General features: G+C 34.2%; 1 protein-coding gene across 1 annotated transcript in view; it reads left to right on the top strand.

The window, feature by feature from the left end:
* LOC129001049 (uncharacterized) overlaps positions 1-22,209 on the top strand; it is a 37,541-nt gene extending 15,332 nt beyond the window's left edge. The window contains exons 3-5 of the mRNA XM_054428202.1: positions 2,728-2,856; positions 20,179-20,307; positions 22,071-22,209. Coding sequence (XP_054284177.1) covers positions 2,728-2,856; positions 20,179-20,307; positions 22,071-22,209 — 397 coding nt within the window. The remainder of the gene's footprint in view (positions 1-2,727; positions 2,857-20,178; positions 20,308-22,070) is intronic.
* The last annotated feature ends 773 nt before the right edge of the window (positions 22,210-22,982 follow it).

The following is a 22,982-nucleotide window of genomic DNA, read 5'->3' as shown; positions in this document are numbered from 1 at the left end:
TCCTCTTACAGAAGAATTGATCGTATCAATGATTAGCATTACACATAGTATAAATAAGTCAACGCTAAGTATGTCTTTACATTTTTATCAAAATGTATGGCTTAACATAACGTTAAGCAAATTATTTTATGCCAAAAGCTAGTTTAGAATCTTAGCGTCGGCTGCTAGACTTTTTAAAAATTAAAACTTAATTTCTAAAAAACTGGGATCCTAAACTAAAATTATGGCTTCGACATTCCCTAGTTCTCAAAATTATCTTTCTTTCAACACAAAAATCATGTAAATCCGTCGAGTGGTTGATTCAGAATCGTGAAATAAAAAACACTGTTTCGTTTTAATATTATAGATTTATATTTATATATGTGTCGTTAGCACGATAACTCGAGCAAAATTGATCCGATTTTGATGAAATTTGGTACAAACGTGTAAACCTACATTTATTCGAACGAGTTCGCGAACCAGCATAATCGGACCATGGAATCGGGGGTTTATGGGGGGTTTTATGGGGTAAAAATGGGTTTTTTCATTTTTGACCCTAAAAACTTTAAATTTCTAAATTTCTCTCTAGACCATTTTGAAGAGCTTAAAAAAACAAATAATTTAGTATATTGAAGTTTTTTTGAATGTTCATTGACTACGGAGAAAATTAAAGAAATTGTAAATTTAAAATTCCCATGTTATTTTTATGGAGAATAAATAAACTGTTCTAGTTTGCTTGTTTATGGATATATTTCAATCAAATTTGGCAATTTGGCTTATTTCATACTAAGCTATCAATATTTCAATTGAAAAACACACCTCAACATCTTTCCCGTAGCAGCAAACCTAACTACTCACTAAAATTAATGTTATTTAAATCCTACTAATATTATAAATGAGAAAGTTTGGATGTATGGATGTATGGATGGATGTATGTTTGTGACAAGTGAACGCGAAAAATACTGGTCGGATTGGGCTGAAATTTGGCATGATGATAGCTCACATTCCCGATTAACATATAGGCATATTCTTATTTCAAAAATCCTTTCGGGCTCCGCCCCAGTGGCTCTGGAGTTTCCCATGTTAACCTTATGAGAAATGAAATTATTGAATCTTAACAGCTGTTTCAATTAAACAAGTTGGTTCTGTTCTGTGATGTTCAATAGCATTAAAGTTATAAAAATTACCAACAGGGTGCAGCACTATTATTTCTTTTACATTTATGACAACAGCTAATTTGCAACCAAAAGGTGAGTGAGCGTAGCGAACGAACTTCAACCTGGAGGCGAGTTAGCGTAGCGAACGAGCTAACCTGAAGGCAAGTGAGCGCAGCGAACGAGCTCCAACCTAAAGGTGAGTGAGCGTAGCGAACGAGCTCCAACCTAAAGGTGAGTGAGCGTAGCGAACAAACTTCAACCAGGACGTGATTGAGCCATAAGAACGAGATAATCTTGAAAATTAAGAAGTTAAACGGGGCAAAGCCCGCGGGTTACAGCTAGTAGGAAATAAATCTGAAAATTTATAGGGAATATTTTAGTAGAAATCAAGCCGGGTGAATGGAAATTCGCTTAGTATGCAGGTTTGCTGCGACGGGGGTATTTTGGATTTTAACAAATTGCTTCTTAGTTGAATAGTTAGTTTGAATACGCTTAGGCCTACCTCATTGCTGCATTACAGTATAGTATGTTCCTACATAAAAATATGTAAAATCCCATGCCTAAATAAATTTATACATCTATGAATGTATCAATAAACAGATGAAAAAAATATTTTCTACCAGTATGTGTCATGGGGCGGATCTATGTTGGAGCTACTAAAGTTTTGTAACGTAAATATTTATTTTCTGCCTGTGTATTTCATGATGGTGGTCTATGTATGAGTTACTAAACTTGTTTAATGAAAACAGGCATTTTCTGCCTGTGTGTGTCATGATGTGGGTCTATGTTGGAGCTACTAAACTTTTGTAATGTAAACAGGTATTTTCTGCCTGTGTGTGTCATGGTGTGGGTCTATGTTGGAGCTACTAAACTTTTGTAATGTAAACAGGTATTTTCTGCCTGTGTGTGTCATGGTGTGGGTCTATGTTGGAGCTACTAAACTTTTGTAATATAAACAGGTATTTTCTGCCTGTGTGTGTCATGGTGTGGGTCTATGTTGGAGCTACTAAACTTTTGTAATGTAAACAGGTATTTTCTGCCTGTGTGTGTCATGGTGTGGGTCTATGTTGGAGCTACTAAACTTTTGTAATGTAAACAGGTATTTTCTGCCCGTGTGTGTCATGATGTGGGTATATGTTGGAGCTACTAAACTTTTGTAATGTAAACATGTATTTTCTGCCTGTGGGTGTCATGGTGTGGGTCTATGTTGGAGCTACTAAACTTTTGTAATGTAAACAGGTATTTTCTGCCCGTGTGTGTCATGATGTGGGTCTATGTTGGAGCTACTAAACTTTTGTAATGTAAACAGGTATTTTCTGCCTGTGTGTGTGTCATGGTGTGGGTCTATGTTGGAGCTACTAAACTTTTGTAATGTAAACAGGTATTTTCTGCCTGTGTGTGTCATGGTGTGGGTCTATGTTGGAGCTAATAAACTTTTGTAATGTAAACAGGTATTTTCTGCCTGTGTGTGTCATGGTGTGGATCTATGTTGGAGCTACTAAACTTTTGTAATGTAAACAGGTATTTTCTGCCTGTGTGTGTCATGGTGTGGGTCTATGTTGGAGCTACTAAACTTTTGTAATGTAAACAGGTATTTTCTGCCTGTGTGTGTCATGGTGTGGGTCTATGTTGGAGCTCATCGTAGAGTCGCAAGACTAACCGAGGAGGCAGGACACAGGTTTAACAGCACCGACTCAATAACATGTGAGGAACAACGCTGGTAAGTTCACTAAACATATTAAGCAGTCTCAAAGTTGCTGCAACGGTCAACAACTTATGATTTGAATGTGTTTTTCTCTAACATAAATATTGTTCGATACTCATAATTTATACTAGTTTTGTGTATGTTTGTTTGTGATTATCGTAGAAAGAGCATTTTATACAAAATTTACTAGAATACTAGATCATCTGCATACACAATATATACACAATACAGAGTGTAAATAAAGTATCGCACTGGTCTAATATTTTCTGAAAAATAACAGATAAAATAAATAAGATATGGTACATTAACATGAAACCTAAAAATCTCATTTTTTAAGGAACTATCAGTTTTCTGTCATACCATTTCAGTGTACCGCAAGGAGTCAGAAGAAAATCTTAAATAGGAGCATAGGATATGTATATAAATGTAAAGGATTTTACAGTACTAGCAAAATACGATGCCACAAATTTAAACTCAAGTTATTATACGCTACCTCCTCAAAGAGGGGGGGGGGGGGCAGCAGCTAGGAATCGGAAGAAAATCGTGATTGTAAGCATAGGTCGATATGCACATCAAATTAAAGATCTTTATTAGAAGATTACAATACCGCAAATTCTAGCTCAAAAGGACAATTGAGTAAAATATTGCAGCAGTTCAAAGATTCAAAATAGCAGATTCAAGAAATCTTTAATCGGCGGCCATTTTTGACTCGGTTGGCCGTTTTAGTTTAGTAAATACCTTTAATTCGATGTTTATATCAATCTATGTTCCTATTAAAGATTTCCTTCTGACTCCTTGCGGGACGTTCCCCATGATTAGGCAGAAAACCTATAGTTCCTACAAAAAGTAGATTTTTGGTGAAATATTTTATATTGTACCGAATCTTATTGATTTATCTGTTATCGTTCAGATCATTGAAGGACTTTATTTACACCGATTTACTCAGTCCCTAGGGATTGGGTGGGGATAAATCGTTGTCATTTTCTAAGATAAGTCTTTTCTCGCCAGTATTTACCGAGATGTTTTTAACAGAACATACATAATTTGCAATGTAAACTGGAATATTAACTTGTTTATGTAAGCAGCTGCGCTGCCATACTCCTTGTGTTTACTTTCCGCTGTTACTTTAGTAATCAACATGGCAAATTGCAAAACAATAACCCACAGGTAAATAAGAGTTAAATTTAAAGATAAGGTAAAAGTAGTCTGCTATGCAAATTCTCTTCAGCACATACCCTATAGAATATTCCGGATAATCATATAAATCACTTGTTTCTGTAAAATTATATCACTTACAAATTCCTTTTAATCTTCTACAAATTGACTTAGGCCTCATGGTGGAAGGAAAAACAAGGCCTATATCAAACTATCGTAAATGTGACAGATGACAGTTGCAAAAAGTTTAACAAGTTTTACCCACTATGAATGATGATATGTATACAGGGTGTCCAAGAAAACGTTTCAGGACTTTGGTATACCACTCTTCATAGAAAAAGAAAGAAAAAGTTCTTGATATTTTTTTCATAAAATTGGTTATCTTTTGCAATTAAAGTTATAAAATTAAAACAGCCACCATGTGGAAATTTAAAGTCGAATCAACTTAACTTTTCTTCGAACATAGGCTACTTTAACTCAAAGGTAAAAATTATAAAGTATATAAAAATGGTGAATATACAGGTAAATTTGCATTTTCGGACATACTTTCACATAAAAACATAGATTTAATTGCTTCAAAAATGGCCGCCATTTCCCAGAATGTCAGCAAATTTAAAAGTAGGAAAACTGTGTATGATCTTTTTAGAATGAAGATGCAGTTTTAAGAAATATTTACTCGTAGCAATTTCTCTCTAAACCTACTAGTTTATGAGCTACATGACGCAGAATGTACACCACAAATCATTTTTCCTTAGTTATAACATGCTGTAAAATCCTAAACAAGTAGCTTTAGAGAAAAAATGCCAAAAACAAAAACGTTTTTAAATTGCATTTGATTTCTCGAAATAAAACATAAAATACAGGGTCTTCCATAAGGAAAATCTAAGTAGGTGGCCATGTTGGAAAAATGGCGGCTAAAATATTTTTTTCAACTTGACCAAAGTTTTTTAAAATAGAAATACGTTCAGTTTACGTTTCCAACAAGAACGATTTGGTCTGGAATTTGATTCACATGACCAGGTCACCAAAATGTGGCACCTTTACGCCACACTTTTTCGCCACACTATGATATTTTTAGCTGTTTTACACACGTTAATTGGTGGCTTAAAGTTACGTTTTGCTGGCCATGCCAGCTGTCATCGTCATTTGGGGACCAAGCAGGGTTTTACATCCCTAGGGCCGCAAAATTAGCTGCCCGCTTACTTTCTTAAAACATGAATGCTTATTAAATACACAAATCAGTATCCATGCATTGCAATAGAATTGTTTTATTGTCTCCACTGCCTAGCAACTATTTATTATTATTTCTGCTGATTCCTCAAATTATTTCTTCACATAACTTTAAAGTTGTAGTTTTGTTGACTATCAGTGTGTATCATTATTGTGGTGAATAGTGGTAATAGGGTATAGCGTGGTGAAAAATAGCGTTCGTACCACGGACCGAAATGGTTTTGCAGCTCTCTTCGGCCCTAGGTACGAAATATACTATTTGTATATCGTAATACTAACAAATAATCACACCTGAGGTAATAAATTGAAAGAATAACAAACAAATAAGTAGGCCTACAGCTAAGGTATTTTCGCATAGTATTGAACATAACGTCGAGGAAAACGTTATGCTTAAATTTGAGTAAGTTAATTCTAGTTACATCTTAGAGTTGTTTGAAAACTTGTTAGAAACTAATTTTAAATATCTCTATTTGCGTCGTCAAGGATCACCTACATTATTTCTGCTCTAAGTTTTAACTGATAACTTCTAAGAAATGCTAAACACCCTGCTTCAATTCGAGTTAGCATGTTGCAACAAAGTTTTTTCATCATTGAGAAACGAAGAAAACTGTTGCTTTACTGAGTTAACCTGTGTTACGTATTTTAAGTTGGGTAAGTTCTTTATTTTTTTTCATTGATTTGAGACATCCCCTAAACCAACGAATTTTCTCCGTAGGGAATCTTGTAAAGAGGGGTGATGTCAACCATTTCACGTGGTTCATGTTTAACCCACAAACTCTGGGTTAAAACACGGTCATAATCCGCTTTTAGCAGCAAGCAGCAACACCATTGAAAGTTTATTAACGTATTTTAACGTGTTGTCTGTCAGTCACAGTATATTTCTCCCCGCATCAGATCATTCTCACGTTGTTCAGTGGAGTTTCTCTTAATACTTGTCCCGAAGTTTTGAAAGTATAGTATGGATTCATTTGTCAAAATAGGTTGGATAACTCTTGTAGCTATAAAATTTGGATAACAATTTTCATTTTATCTTTTTGAACAGCGTATATTATTTGAGTATCCTGAATCATAAAAATAAACTTGACCGTAACAACTCGATCGTTGAATACATCGCTGAATGGATTGCAGTGTTATTGTATGTTTCTGTTTGCCGTTAAACGCTATAATCCAAATAATTTAACTTGCTTATTAAACACATTTTAAACGGGGAGACAATCATACAGTAACTAACAGCACACGGACAGTAAATTTTATTAATCTGTTATGTCGTAAACATTTGTAAATATAGATTTGGCCTAATGTTGAAGCTTTTCCATATTTGGGGAGGGTGAGGTCCTAGAAGGCGGGTTTTGCCTTCATGGATTGAATGAGACTCCTGACGCAGGTAGAGCTGAGAATTATAAGGGTCAATCTGGGACCGTAGGCGAGTTGAGACTAATTAGGTTACGGGCGAAATGAAACTCGGGCGGAATAGGACTACACGCCTGTGCATCGCAGGGAAAATCCACGAACACTGTTAGAGAGATACTTGCCTGTAGATGTGCAGAATCCGTTTATACATTAAAATAGACTAAAAAATAAGCACCAAAAATTAATATAAAATAATAACAAATAACATGGGCCTAATGGGCTGCTATGTTGGCGACGAAATAACAACAAAATATAAACAGAGAATCAAAACAAATGGAAGAAGTTCCAATCAAATTTTTTATTTACAGCTTAGGGTGAAAATAGAGAAGTTTGCACAATACAAATTTTTGATCAAGTTTTTGGCCACGAGGCGAGCTCTAGTTTCAATTTAAAAATGGTTTCATCTGTTATAACTTTCAAATAACACAGATTTTACACATATATAAATCACCCTGTTTATAAGATATACTCTCATAGAGTAATAGATTGTTGAAAATGTTTATATACAATTAAATAAACAGATAAAAGTCCAGATCCATCCTTGAACAATTTGAGTAGTTAACCTCTCAATTTTAAATCTAGCTGTTGCTGGTTTGAACCTTAGTAGTCAACAGTTGCTATTTGACATTGAGCTTTAGAACAACAGGTCGACGTTAGGTGGTAAACATTCAGAGTTAAATCTGTTTTCCTATTAAACACGGAAAATTGCAGCTTGTTTCGTGATACGTCAAGTTCAAATACCATCCAATCAAACTAATTAACACTGAAGTACCTAATTGTTTGTTGAATATCAATAGTGTAACTCGTGTCGAGTTGAGGTCACATTTAATTGGTAATAGAATAACTCAATTTCGCGTAAATGTTACCTAAAAACGAGTTCATATGTAACATATTCCACGATACAAGAAGTAAACTGGTACAGAGAGACAAGCACCAAGTAAACTTGTTTGTTTGAGCGAATTTCCCATATAGGGAATAAGATATTACCGTAGTACTCATGGTAAGACCTGGTATATTATATTATTACCTGGTAATTTAGTATATTGAAGCGTTATTATGCGCCTAATGGTTACGGAGAAAAATAAAAAAAATTAAAATTTAAAATTCCCATGTTGTTCTTATGGAGAATGAGAATAAGCTAACTGTAGTTGTTTGCTTGTTTATGCGTATATTTTGATCATATTTGGAAAATGCATTACTAAACTATTAACATTGTAAAAAAAAAACTTGTGCCCTCCCTGTTGCAGCAAACCTAGAGTACTCGTTAAGCTAATGCTATTTAAATTGGGAATAAATGTGATATTTTTAAGGAGACATTTTAGTGTTAATTTAATTAGGCAAATGGAAATTCGCTAGTCTGCAGGTTTGCTGCTGTGGGGGCAAATATATATTATATTATCGTGAAAATATCCGTTTTTGTAATCTAGATACGATGGTTAAACATGGGATGCATAAATAAACATGGCACCCTAACGCAAATAGTTTTTATAATTTGTTATTACAAGTTTAGTTTTAAAGGCTTATGTCGTATTAATGACCCCCTAATAATAACATGTATCAAGTACAACAATCTATATAATTAATACGCTACATGAAACTTTGTCGGTTGAACTCCTTCGCCATTTCTTAACCGATTTTATCCATTGACGCCTCATTGGAAAGAGCGTGTCGCGTAGATTTGCAAACTGGCCTTACATTTTCGAAAAAGCCCCTTGGGCTCTGCCCCAGTGGCTTTGAAAGTTCCCATGTTATCCTTATGAAGAACATAATTGTTTATATTTTGATCAGCTGTATAATTTAATTGCTGTTATTTATTTTCAAATTCAACGAAACGCATAGGTTACATTTACTGATTTGGTTGAAATTAAATATTTGCTACTTTAATTTACATTCGTACTTTATTCCAATGTAAAGAATCTAGAAAGCCTGGGCAATTTGATATATTTTACCAAAAAAGAAAAATGAATTGACAGGGTACTGTATTTCTTGAGCAATAATTGAAAGAACCGTTTTTTTTTTACCATAGAAACATAGGAGTCATAGAACACCACTAAGCAGAAAAAATAGAGATTAAAAAAAAACTATTTACTATCGTTATCATCCTAAATAATGAAGAGCACTTACAACATGAAGATTCCCACAAACAATGAACAGGGATGTTAGCCAAAGTGTTACTATTTTGTGGTAAACACTGACTTAACTTTATGATGATTGGCAAAGGAAAACACTCTAGGGCTGAATTAAACTGGTACGGCAAGGACATTAAATATATGTTTTCATAAAAGTCAAGTGATTTTAAAATATTATGACTACATCCAAGAAACCTTAATAAAAGGATTTGCATTATTCACATGTAATGGAAACAAAAAACCATCTGAACGACATTTGGCCTTTCAATTCTGCATTTTTTTTCAGGTAAATATAACTTACGTTATAACAGTAACTAGGTAGCCAAATTAATGCCAATTTGAAGCAAATAAAATTATGACAGAGAGGTTATGCAGAAAATCAGGCAGTTCTTAAGTAATGTAAACAAGATGTCATCGCTATAAAAAATTACTGAAATTTGTAAACATACTAGCGACAACGGGTAGTACTATGCAGACTACATTATCATTGACGAAGATCAACCTGGACCACCTAATGCGGCTATAAGTGGGAAATATATGTAGAATACACTAAAAACCAGATCAGCTTTTGAAAAATGATCAAATATTTACTAGAAATGTTGATTATATGTAACTGTTAGTCACGTAATCTATGAGCTGAGTCTTTTAAACTCATCGGAAATTATGACTTTTATTCGTGTTTAAATAAGTTAATTATTTGTTTTTAAATACTGTAACTACTTTACTTCTTTGCAATTGCTCGATTTCGAGCAACATGTACACTAGTCTATATAATTAATACGCTACATGAAACTTTGTCGGTTGAACTCCTCCGCTATTTCTTAACCGATTTTATCCATTGACGTCTCATTGAAAAGATCGTGTCGCGTAGATTTGCAAACTGGCCTTACATTTTTTACAAAGACCCTTGGGCTCTGCCCCAGTGGCTTTGAAAGTTCCCATGTTATCCTTATGAAGAACATAATTGTTTACATTTTGATCAGCTGTATAATTTAATTGCTGTTATTTATTTTTCAATTCAATGAAACGCATTGAGTTCATTTATTTACTATTTGAGTCTGTGTAAACATAACCCATAAGACGGATCGTGTTAGTATGGTTGTATGTTGTTGTATTAATAGTCAAAGGTTGTATCTTAAATTTGTGTATTTATCGTTGTTTTTTTTTGTGTCGCTATGAAGGATCGTGTTAGCATGATTGTAACTAAAATTTTTGCATTTATCGTTGTTTTGTGTAGCTATAATTTGTTTATTTGTTGTTTTTTATCTTTTAAATGCCACCGACGCGACGACAACGAAACATAGACAGGAGGCGTAATCGTGATAACGACCGCAGCTACAGAACAGTGGCGCGTAAAAGGCTTAACTCATCACAGTCAGCACCTGACCCTGGACAATCTCAACTATTAGGTTACAAATGCGCCCCAAAACGACTTTTCGTTCTCAATTGGTCCCCTATCAATGACCTGTGTTGCCTGTACAGCGAGGCATTTTGAGAAGGAGAAAACCGGCCGTAATGCTTTAGGTTTATCAATAACAAAGATAAACATGGACAACCTTATATGGCTATTTACACAGAAAATATTAGTATGTTTTCTGTGCTATAAGTCAAGAAATGATTGTCGAAAACATTAAAAAGCAACTCCAGGGTATGAAATATGATGCAATATTTACAGGAAACGTTGATAAATGTTATATAAATCGTGAATAGCTTTTTTTGTTACACGTTGATAATCTTTGAGTTGACTCTTTTAAACTCATTTTAAATATGACTGTTATTCGTTTTGAAATAACTCCTGTATTACTTTGCAATTGCTCGAATTCGAGCAACATGTGCACTAGTAGAAATTATTATACAACTAAACAAATTGTATTGGAGTAGAGGCAACACCTTTAATCGTGTTATAGTTTTCAAAGTAGAATGGGAATGTACCAACAAGAATAAAGATATACGTTTGACGACAGAGAAAATGAAAAAAATGAAAATGAACACACAAAATGCACTTCCTACTGTAGGCCTACCAGTGTACCATAGGTTTTTATTCGGTTGAGCTTCAATGTTTTCTGCATGTGTTTGAACGCATTTAATAAACCTAAACTCTCGCTCGATTTTATCTTTATTCAAGATATCTTCAGAACATACACCATGATATAAACTCGTATTACCAATAGCCTTACACGTTGAGGCACGTTGAGGCGGTACGATGCATAGTGTACATGTAACACACACGTTTTACGCGGAAAACAAAGATCACTTTATTTAGACTCGTGTGCTTTTCAAATATTGAGCTGGAAGTAATTTTGTTTGTTCCTGCACTGATAGCTGTAAGATCAATAGAGAGCGCAGCATTGTTACTGTGTTCCATGAATGGGGGTTGATTTATTACATTGGCAATCACAGATCCCTCTATAACCATCAATCAACCCATAAAATCATCTTTAATTGTTCGAGTATTGGAAAAAATAGGATGTGTTAAAAAGTATTCGCTAAGGCGTGTTTCAAAAATAGTATATTTATCTCCATGTAAGCTATATACTTAGGTAGATTATGAAGAAATGTACTGCCAATTAAACTAATTTTCATTCCAAAAATCTTTAATTTATGTGGTTCTACACATATGTAATTTCTCATGTTGAACGTAGACTTTGTGTGCATTTTTACTATATTTTTTTGGTTGATATTTTACTTGAAAAATCGTTTTAAATGTTTATAGGTGGAAAACACTTCATAAATAGTATTAACGCTGCTGTTCGATGAATTTGATGACGTTTTCGAGCCTTGATAAAGATGATATAGTGTTAGTCACTACAGTATAAACGCAGTAACTTTGTATTACAATAAAAAATGTATGTGGCCTACCAGTAATATATGGGTCTGTTCAAGCCAACACAAGCAAAGTTGTAGAATGCTTACAGGTCTTATAGGTGGTTAAAGATTTTCCCCTAGCACATTTTTGTAATGTCAACAATTTTAAAAGAATTGTGATTCAAACAAAAAATAGGAGCGTAAAATTCCCAAGTGGCTTTGGTTTGTTACTCTAATGGTAATATTTTGCAGTGGTATATTTGGATGATATGTAAGATGCTTCAAGCATGTAGATTTTTAACAAATTGCGCTTATCGTTTGTTTTGTACCCTACATGACACTTAACATTTGATGTTAAGAACATACCATTATTTTATAAGATAGGTATGTTTCATATTCGGACTGAGGGTCTCAACCATTAAAACTGATGCGCCTAGTTAGTTATAAGCAAGAATTCGAAAAGTTAGTGAACCGCAACAGTATGTAACTTGACCGCCAGAACGCCAACTATTCCTTTGTCTTAACCATCACCGCCAAAGGAACAAATTCGTATTCACTATTCTCTGTATTTCCAAACTATACAACTATTGCAATAGAAAGCAAGTGAAAGCATATAAACTGACTACGAAGGGAGACAGAAGGTAGTGTTTAATTTGAGAAGTCCATTAAAAATGGGTAGATGAACAATAATGTTTAGTTGTTTTATTAATAATGTAAGTGTAAAATAATTTATCTTCTTTTTGATCAAATTAAAAACTGTCTATGTGTCTCAAAAACCAACGCCCCAGACGCTTCTTAAAGCTATTTAGAGAGTCTCTGTTGCCTTTAGTATACACACACATATTGAAAACTTAACATTTTAGATTCGGATATTTTGTCACTACCAGATGAGCTAAACAAAAATTAGGTGTATACTGCATTTGTATGTGCCTCATGACTTTTTAAATATTTAATCTTTTTAAATTATTTTAAGAGAATAAATGTGCTATTAAGTTTTATATATCTGAGGTAGAAATAAATGTATGATTAATTTATAGACATTAGTTCTGTCAATTTTATTGCTATCAAACAATTCGTACATTAACTATTTATAGATAACAAGGTCAGATTAATGCCTTATGTGAAAATGCTAAAAATGCGGCGTTTTATTGTAACAAATATGTTTGCAAATGGGTACTACATTCAATTACATAATAATTTTAAATTGCTGAATATCCTACGTAAATGAACTAATAGACTAGAGGGCATCCAGTGGTCGAAAACTCGCTTAAAATTATGTAATGTACCTACAGACTTCTGTATTTTCACCCTACGCTGTAAATAACACAACAACAATGTGATTGGAATTTCTTCCATTTGTTTTAATTTTCTGTTTATATTTTGTTGTTATTTCGTCACCAGCATGGTTCATGTTAAAAAAAAAATTAATCATTTTTTTCTTATTTTTGAGCTTATTTTAATTTATGAAGGGAATATTTTTCCAACAGTATGTGTCGATTTAATGTATAATGTAATGAATAACAAATTATACACGAGGTACAACCAAATCACTTTTGTCATAGAGTAAATTATATTGAGGTAACACTTGATTCTGACGTTTTGTTTCACCAAATACCATTGGACCTCCGTCTTTTAAAAGAATACTAGAGGTCGTCCAGTGGTCGAAAACTCGACCAAAAATATGTAATATACAGGCTTCTCTCTTTTCACCCCCAAGCTTTAAATAAAACATGTGATTGGAATTCCTTCCATTTGTTTAGATTTTCTGTTTATATTTTATTGTTATTTCGTTACCAGCATGGCAACCCATAAAACCCATGTTAATTTTTTTGAAGTTTTCAAATTCATCTTTTGTGCTTATTTTTGAGCCTATTTTAATTTATAAAGGGATTCTGCACATATACAGGAAAGTATTTTTCTAACGGTATGTGTAGACTTTCCCTGGGCTGCACACGAGCTGAGAAAGAAGGTTTTAAAGAAACATGCTTGCCTATTTATATATAAGAGTGTTTTAAATCGACGTAATATGAGTAGTTAAATGCTCAAATTTATCTCTAAAAGTGCTGCCGGTTGTAATGATGTAATTACAACCACGTCGTGACATTTGAGAGAGACGTAAATGTGGATTTTTAATGTGGACTATTTGAAGTAGAACCAACTAGTAATTTAGTTCCATCTCTACATTTATTAGCGATTTGATGAATCTACAGAGTCACAAACTAACATTAATTCATGTCAAAATGTAACAAATAAATCATTCTAATGCTTTCATAGGAACCGATTGATTGATTAATGGTTGCCATTTCAGACATTATTTTGCTTTCGTGTAAACATAATAAGAGTAATTCAAGTAAGCCCCCTTCCTTGATTAAATGTTTATTAGAGAGATTGTAAAGACAATTAAGTTAAGGTCGCTATGATGGTTTTGGTTTTTAGGCCTACATCAATACTTAAAGTACAAGTTTAACTTTTTATTAGTATTAATAAGTAAGTAGGACCGTTTATACACAAAATATTGGTAAGCATCATGAATCGTAATGACCATTGAATATATTAAAAATAACTTTAAATTGAGAGGATCATATCAATTGAACCGATATTTATATTAAAGTGACTGGTACAGTAATGGCTACTTCACTGAAAGCTTATCCAAAATACAATAATACCCTTAACATGAATAGAGGTAGACTTCGCGATCCGATATAAATCTGTAGCCAATTCTAGAATAAATAATTTGAAAATAGAAATACTTTTTAGAATACCACGTTTTTAATCGCATTAAAAAATATTAATGTATTCCCTCCACGAATAGATTGTCTAGAAAATTTGTGATTGTAAATACATCGTAACTATGCAATTACTGGTAGGATTAAGAACGAAAAACTTTGGACGCATGAAATAGGCTACTACGATTATCTTCACCTATTGAATTATTTGCTATTAGCGAATTTCCCTATAGGGAAGCAGCTATTACCGTAGGTGGCATGGTAAGACCTAGGCCCGGTACCGATTTACTTTTTCATTTTGATGTCCCCAGAGGCCAAAAACACCATTCGTTCAAATTTTTATGTATATACAAATGCATTATTAAACACTAAGTACCCTTTTTTGAAATTCATTACTATTAAATAAGATGAATTTCAATAAAAAGGGTACTTAGTTATTAATAATACATTTGTAAATACAAATATTAGCCCTAATCACTACAGTTTTCATCATATATATATATATATATATATATATATATATATATATTATGTGTATGTGTGTGTGTGTGTGTGTGTGTGTGTCCGTGAACACGATAACTAGAGTATTTTTGTCCGATTTTGATGAAATTCGGTTTAAAGGTGTAAGGTGGGATAAAATTGAATGAGTTCGCGAACCATCGTGATCGGACCATGGGAACGGGGTTTTCCGGGAGGTTTTATGGGGTAAAAATTGGGTTTTCTCATATTTGACCCTCAAAACACAAAATTTCCCAATTTCTCTCTAGAACTTTTTAAAGAGCTTAAAAAAACAAATAATCTAGTATATAAAAGTGTTTTTGTACCGTAATTGGTAACGGAGAAATCAGAAAATTCAAAAAATTGGAAATTAAAATTTCCCATGTTATTCTCATGGAGAATATTGTAAAATGTTGTAGTTTGCTTGTTAATTATTGATATATTTTGATTAAATTGGCAATTTTATTTTATTTTATACTAAGCTATTAATATTTTACAAAAAAGTCACTTTATTAGTTTCTTTGTAGCAGCAAACCTCCGTACTCGTTAAACCGAATGTTATTTAAATAGATTTAATAGAATATAACTTCGGATAAATGGGAACTCGCTTAGTCGGTAGGTTTGCTGTGGCGGGGGTATTTTAACCTCAATTAGGAAATATAGAGGTAAATCATACAAACTGGATGCACTGTGTGAATTATGTTTGTTTCCTATCGACAGCTACACCCCCTTTATTATTATCTACAGTAGTGCGTGCAACTGAAAACCGTGCAAAGCAGGATTATCAAAACTATAACACTAAGAGTGATTGTGCTGATCTGGTTGAAAATCCCATGCTAGGCTATCAATTAGTCAACGTTTTACCAGTTTATAGTCTGTTCAAATATTTAATTAGAACATAATTATTATTTTTCAGATAAGTTCAAAAACCTTAATGTATATAGTTACAACTCAAAGCAAATGTTCTTTATTGTGCCTAGAACTAAAAATAAATATACTCAAATACCTGGGAATATTTAGCTTCATTCTTGTTAAATAGTTTACCGGTACAGTTGAGGAACATGTTACTGTAGAGTTTGAAAGATAATGTTCAGTGGCGTCATTTCACCAAATCCTTGGTGGGGGGGGGGGTGGAGCAAACGGCTGGGGGGGGGGGGTGTCCGGGGTCCTCCCCCGGAAAATTTTGCAGTTTTAAAAACAAAAAAAGATGGGTTTAAGCTTTTTTTAATTGTCAAAAGCACTTCGAATAAAAACTAAATAATTAGTAAAGTTTATTTAAAATTAGGCAGAAAATTAATGAAACCAACAATCATTGAAAACAGACAGAAACATAATAATATGTTGGTAAGTTAGTTATCTAAGAAACGTGATCAATAGTTCCATAGTGTATTAATATTATTTTTGTTATTAGATTTTATGACCAAATTCTCTTGTACAACATTTATACCTACAGCAATGAATACTGTTGTATTCATAGCCTATAGTTTATAACAGTTTATTTTGGGTTTTAAATCAAACACAAGTATTTAAGTACTTAAAAGCAAATCAAATTTTATTATCAATAAAATAGTTCATAGTTTCAGTGGGGATTATTACAATCCGCTTATTACTGTTATTTTTTTCATTGTTTATCAATAATCGTTAAAATCTGGCTACTTTAAATGCAATGGTTAGTTTGTTATTTATTTTGGTACATTATTGTATTCTGTTTCATGGTATAGTTTATTTACAGAAAAAAGGAAAACAAAAGACTAATTGTAAAAAAAACACTGTGAAATAACAACAATTTTAATAATTGCTGTAAGACAAGCCGTAATAGTAGTTTTCATTACTAGACTGGAAAGTGACTCATTGCGGGGAGAGATGGCATTTTCGCGCGAGGCGAAGCCGAGCGCTGGAAACGCCATCGTGCCCCGCAATGACACTTTCGAGGCGAGTATTGAACATTATTTTTCATTACGATACCGAAAACTTATAAAAACATGAAAATTTTCGTTTATTTAACTTAGTATTAAGAGAAAAAACCGAACTAATGAAAAAAACTCAACTCTGAATTATTAATAAGTGCACGGAAAAAACTCATAACGCTAACTTTCCGTGTGTATGTACCTCGACATAAGCACGGAAACTTAACGTTATGAGTTTTTTCCGTGCACTTATTAATAATTGCATGGCCAATAGTTTGAGGAAAAACAGACTATTTTGGGTAAAAAAAAGTATCTTTATTAAATTAACTACAGAACAAGCTGATGAATAAACAAATAAAGAAAGAGACCTTTGATGATTACATAGGATCAACACGCTGATAAATCTTTATTAATGAAAATGAAAATGTATGTTAAAGTCGCAGTTTTGATTTTCACTTATGTTTAACATTTTTTGTGGTAGCTTTAGGTTTTTTCTCATTTCTGCAACATTGACTTCCGAGTGTGTTCCATCAACTTTATTATTTTCTTGAATGAAATTGCGATTTTGCACAGTATCTTCTTCTGATGAAATTACATCGTCGATTGTAATAGTATATTTCGTACCTAGGGCCGAAAATGAGGTTTTGCCGGCTCGAGATAGTTTTTAAGTTCGAGACGAAGTCGAGAACTTAAATCGATCGAGAGCTGCAAAACCATTTCGGTCCGTGGTACGAACGCTATTTTTCACCACACTATACCCTATTACCACTATTCACCACTATAATAATGCACACTGATCGTCAACACAACTACAACTTTAAGGTTATGTGAAGAAATAATTTGAGGAATCAGCAAAAATATAAATAAATAGTTGCTAGGCAACGGTGACAATAACACAATTCTATATTGCAATGCTATGGATTTTGATTGTGTATTTAACGCATTCATGATTTAATTAAGTAAGCGGACAGCTGATTTTGCGGCCCCGGCCTGTAAAAACCTGCTCGGTCCCCAAATTAGCGACAGCTGGCATGGCCAGCAAAACGTAACTTTCAGCCACCAATTAACGTATGTAATACAGCCAAAAACATCATAGTGTGGTGAAAAATATTGTTTTGAAACCAGATTCACCTCTTCATCATTGTTAGAAATGTTATTGAGTGGCAGTGAATCCAAAGAGGAATTGTTGTAATTTGAAATTGAATTAGTAATGTATCTGATTGGAAGTAAATTCAAAGAGGAATTGTTTTGATTTGAGATTGAAGTACTTGGTTTTGAAAAAAGTTTTTTAGACACATCAATTTTTCTATTTATGGACTCCTCAATGTAACCTTCAGCAACGGTTGCACTTTTCCAGCCTCCGTGCCTCTTGAGTGTGAGTAAATCCGCTCCCCCTTCCACCAGCATTGACGCGGATGTGCGTCGAATAGCATGACCTGTGTAGGATTCAGGCTGTTCTAGCTTAAGGTACTGGGCGACCTTTTTGGGAACATCCGAAATCGTATGACTCCCGACATGTTGTGCTACGCACTTGCCTTGCCTGAAGCCAACAAAAAGTCTAGGGCTCGTCATTTTTGATGGGCGTAAAGACAAATATTTACGTACTAGCTGGCAGGGTTGATACGTACATTCATCGTCTGTAATGATGAAACTTCTGCTAGCATGTGTTTTACCATCTCTCAATGTAACCTTAATGAAACTGCCATAATCTTTTACGTCATTTATGCTAAGGCATAATAGATCATCTCGCCTAAGGGCTCCAAAAATGCCAAACGTCAAAATTACTTTACTTAACAACCATTCTTTGTCGGGAGCGTTGATCATGAACTGAGAAATTTGATCAGATGTAAAAACATTCGCTTTTTTAGGTTTGAAACCAACAGACTTTTTCTTTAAAAATGCAACTGTTTTTGGAAATTTTAAATTTCCAAGATTTTCTTTTACTTTTAAGACATTTTTAACCATTGAATACTTGCTCCACAAGGTGCTAGGTTTCATAGTTTTCGACAGTTCTGACATATAGACTAGAAGTATGTCATCATTAACCTGGCTAGGTTTAATGTTTTCTTTTTGACACCAAGTACAAAGCTTATCGTATTCATTTTCGTATCTTAAACGCGACACATCAGGCAATAATTCGTTTGTTACACTTACCGCTCTGTTCATCAAAGTTTCAGGAATATTATCCATATTAGTACACATAGTTCAAAGAATCTATCTCAACAAACATAACCTAACTGACAATGTCAATATATAAGCGAGGAATGTGTTTTCAACAACAATACAATCAGCTGATCTGACTGCACCGCAAAATCCCATAGCGGTTACTTTCCGTGCAGTACATACGCACGGAAAGTTAACGTTATGTAACTTTTCCGTGCAGTAGCGGGAATTACCTATTTTCTTATCTCATTTTACGTTTAGAAAGTGTACTTTCGTGTGTAGAGTAATGAAAAAGGCTTTTTCACCACACTATGATGTTTTTGGCTGTATTACATACGTTAATTGGTGGCTGAAAGTTACGTTTTGCTGGCCATGCCAGCTGTCATCGTAATTTGGGGACCGAGCAGGTTTTTACAGGCCGGGGCCGCAAAATCAGCTGTCCGCTTACTTACTTAAAACATGAATGCATTTTAAATACACAATTAAAATCCATAGCATTGCAATAGAATTGTGTTATTGTCACCGTTGCCTAGCAACTATTTATTTTAATTTTTGCTGATTCCTCAAATTATTTCTTCACATAACCTTAAAGTTGTAGTTGTGTTGACTATCAGTGTGCATTATTATAGTGGTGAATAGTGGTAATAGGGTATAGTGTGGTGAAAAATAGCGTTCGTACCACGGACCGAAATGGTTTTGCAGCTCTCGATCGATTTAAGTTCTCGACTTCGTCTCGAACTTAAAAACTATCTCGAGCCGGCAAAACCTCATTTTCGGCCCTTGGTTCGAAATATACTATTGTGGATAAATTGTATGAGTATGAGAATAAATATTTATATCTTGGAAATTAAAAAAGAATTTAATATTGAACTACCATCTATTTGTGAGTTATGATTCAAGTTTCGAGTCTCTAGCTCATCGAAAAGTTAGTTTGAAATCGATTGCAAAATTCGTCAGCCAAGAAAGTAAGCTGATAAAAATGTGTTAAAATGAACGAAATTAAATTCAGCCTGCGACAGAACGTGCTGACATTTACTGGTTTATGTCAATTACACCACTTTATCAACCAAGCCAAACTAAATAATCGCTTACATAGTACCAACAATCAGTAGAATAAAAAAACCAAATAGAATTAAAATGTAATTTTGACAGTAGAACTCTTTAGCTAATGTCCTATATGATTAGAAAATTGTATGCTTCATAAAGATGTATGATCTATTCATGCACATTCAGGGTCTATCCTGAATTCAAAGTCAATGATTACCTTAAGATTTGTTTGGATAATATCGCTTATCAGCATTGTGATCGTTTCAGGAGTTTCGCCGAAAGATCGAACTACGAGTCGCAGCACAGTGTGACCCAACAGTGTGAGATGCGAGTCAAGTATTTAGGCGCTATGTTGATAGTGTGCAACGCCTGCCTGTGTCCTCTGATGATCTTAAAGTGAGCAGAATATTTTAAAAACAAAAAGTGAAAATTGTTACAAACAGTTTTTTATTACGTTGGAATTTAGTTGGAGTTTGCAATTTCCACAGGCTATACAGGTCCAAGCAAAAGCTCGTCAGTTTTGTTACAAGATCTCATTCGATGTATAAACTATTTACCTACGACCGTTTTTTAAAGTAGCTGTTTTAGTACAGCTCTCAGAATTAAAAAGTTTCTCATAACAGCATTCTTTACTTTCAAGACAGCATAGTTTTACTCATAACAACACAGGTAACGGGCCAATGAGGTTCAAGGATTGAGAGAAAAAAGTGAAATGGTATTGATTTAAACTTCAACTAATCAGCTGTTCAGACCAATTTAACTGTTGAGTGGTGCAATTAGTGTTTGGTACAATGTTTCGTTGCATTACTGTCAGTGGTAATGAGAGGTTATAAACGAAAACATAACCTCTCTTAGAACTTAATGAGAAGTAATTTTTGTAGTTAAAACGCTGTCATAGGTGAAGTAGTGTACGCAATTCGCGTAAGGCTCGTACCTTAAATTTCTACTCGTGTCGTTAACACTATCTTTACTTAATCGTTGTGTAAACTACTAACTTCATACAGCCACTAAACAGTTCTAGAACTTACTTAGTAATAATTGCTAACAGGTTATTGGATGGATGAATTATCCTGGCCAAAAAGCCTTAGTTAGTGACAGCTTAATCATCGCCACTCTGGAATTCATTGGATTTTGGTTATAGAAAAATTTTATATAAAATAATGCATTTATTATTGAGTGAAGCTCACTTACTCCACCCCGGCTTTTGATTTTAAACGTTTCCTCCTGAATGGCTTCAACGATCAACGCCAGATTTAGTACAATAATAGTAACCAACCATGGAAAGGTATACATCTGATACGGTCTGAAATACCGTACACATCGGACTTTAGAAATTTATACTTTTAAACTTAACATGGGCCTTATGGGTTGATTGATCACCATTAGTATTTTGCGTCATAACAATGAAAAATTCAACAAAATGGTCGTAGCACTTTTTTATAACAAGCCATCTGCTGTATGCCGTATGATAGCAAATTATAAAGTACAGTACAGCATAAAATAAAACCCCATGAATACCATGGACACCCAGAGTATAGAGTCGCCCACCACGTGAGCGCAGGCTGCGGTCCCACCTGTTATTGTCGCGACGTTCCGCGATCCCAGTGACTTTGTCACCTGTCAGAACAATGCCGATCAACAGACGTTTAATATCATAAATAAATAAATAAATAAAAATGCCTTTTTTGGCAAGCGTTCCTCAGTACATACTGCTTTACAGGATAACTCTTGTCAATCATGACTTTGTCGTTGAGGTTCATTTTAGAAATTAGGTTTTAATATCAGATTGTTCGTCCGTATGAAAAGGTTTGTTAGTTAAATTATGAATGAAGAGAAATTTACTTTATAATAATTCATTAGACGTTGCAAAACTGAAAATGTAGATGATATACAGGTTAAAATATAGGCTAAATGATAGTAAGGAGGTAAGGTTGTAATAGGAGCTTAACTAACTTTTATATTAGTCATTTTGATTTAACTTGTTTTATTTAGACTCTTTAAATTTCTGTACTATTTAAATTTCTTTACTCATTTAAAAATCAAAACACATACCCTATAGAGTTTAAAATGTAGGCTACCGCATTAGACGACGCACAGACCTTTGAAATTAAAATTAAGTTTTGCAGGAAGAGTTAAATAATTTTGTTTATATTTTCCAGGATCATTAAAACTAAGTTGGTAGAAACTGCAGACTACAGCGGACATCTAGACCTTCTCTATTGCGCATTCGTGTGGCTAGGCTCCCTACCTACCACCACCTCACCTATGCTTATACTGTACAGTGAATATCGCAGGTAACATAGCCGACCCCAGTATACATTTAGATCTTATATGTTGTGCATTCGTGTGGCTGGGCTCCCTACCTACCACTACCTCACCTATGCTTATACTGTACAGTGAATATCGCAGGTAACATAGCCGACCCCAGTATACATTTAGATCTTATATGTTGTGCGGTCGTGTGGCTAGGGTCCCTACCTACCACTACCTCACCTATGCTTATACTGTACAGTGAATATCGCAGGTAACATAGCCGACCCCAGTATACATTTAGATCTTATATGTTGTGCGGTCGTGTGGCTAGGGTCCCTACCTACCACTACCTCACCTATGCTCATACTGAACAGTGAATATCGCAGGTAACATAGCCGACCCCAGTATACATTTAGATCTTATATGTTGTGCATTCGTGTGGCTGGGCTCCCTACCTACCACTACCTCACCTATGCTTATACTGTACAGTGAATATCGCAGGTAACATAGCCGACCCCAGTATACATTTAGATCTTATATGTTGTGCGGTCGTGTGGCTAGGGTCCCTACCTACCACTACCTCACCTATGCTCATACTGTACAGTGAATATCGCAGGTAACATAGGCGACCCCAGTATACATTTAGATCTTATATGTTGTGCATTCGTGTGGCTGGGCTACCTACCTACCACTACCTCACCTATGCTTATACTGTACAGTGAATATCGCAGGTAACATAGCCGACCCCAGTATACATTTAGATCTTATATGTTGTGCATTCGTGTGGCTGGGCTCCCTACCTACCACTACCTCACCTA

The sequence above is a fragment of the Macrosteles quadrilineatus genome, unplaced genomic scaffold, assembly GCF_028750875.1.
Source record: "Macrosteles quadrilineatus isolate MER2022 unplaced genomic scaffold, UCM_ALF_1.0 Scaffold_1__1_contigs__length_201487025, whole genome shotgun sequence".
Classification (NCBI taxonomy): domain Eukaryota; kingdom Metazoa; phylum Arthropoda; class Insecta; order Hemiptera; family Cicadellidae; genus Macrosteles; species Macrosteles quadrilineatus.
Note: the sequence above shows the minus strand (reverse complement) of the source record. Positions and strands in the feature narration are given on the sequence as shown.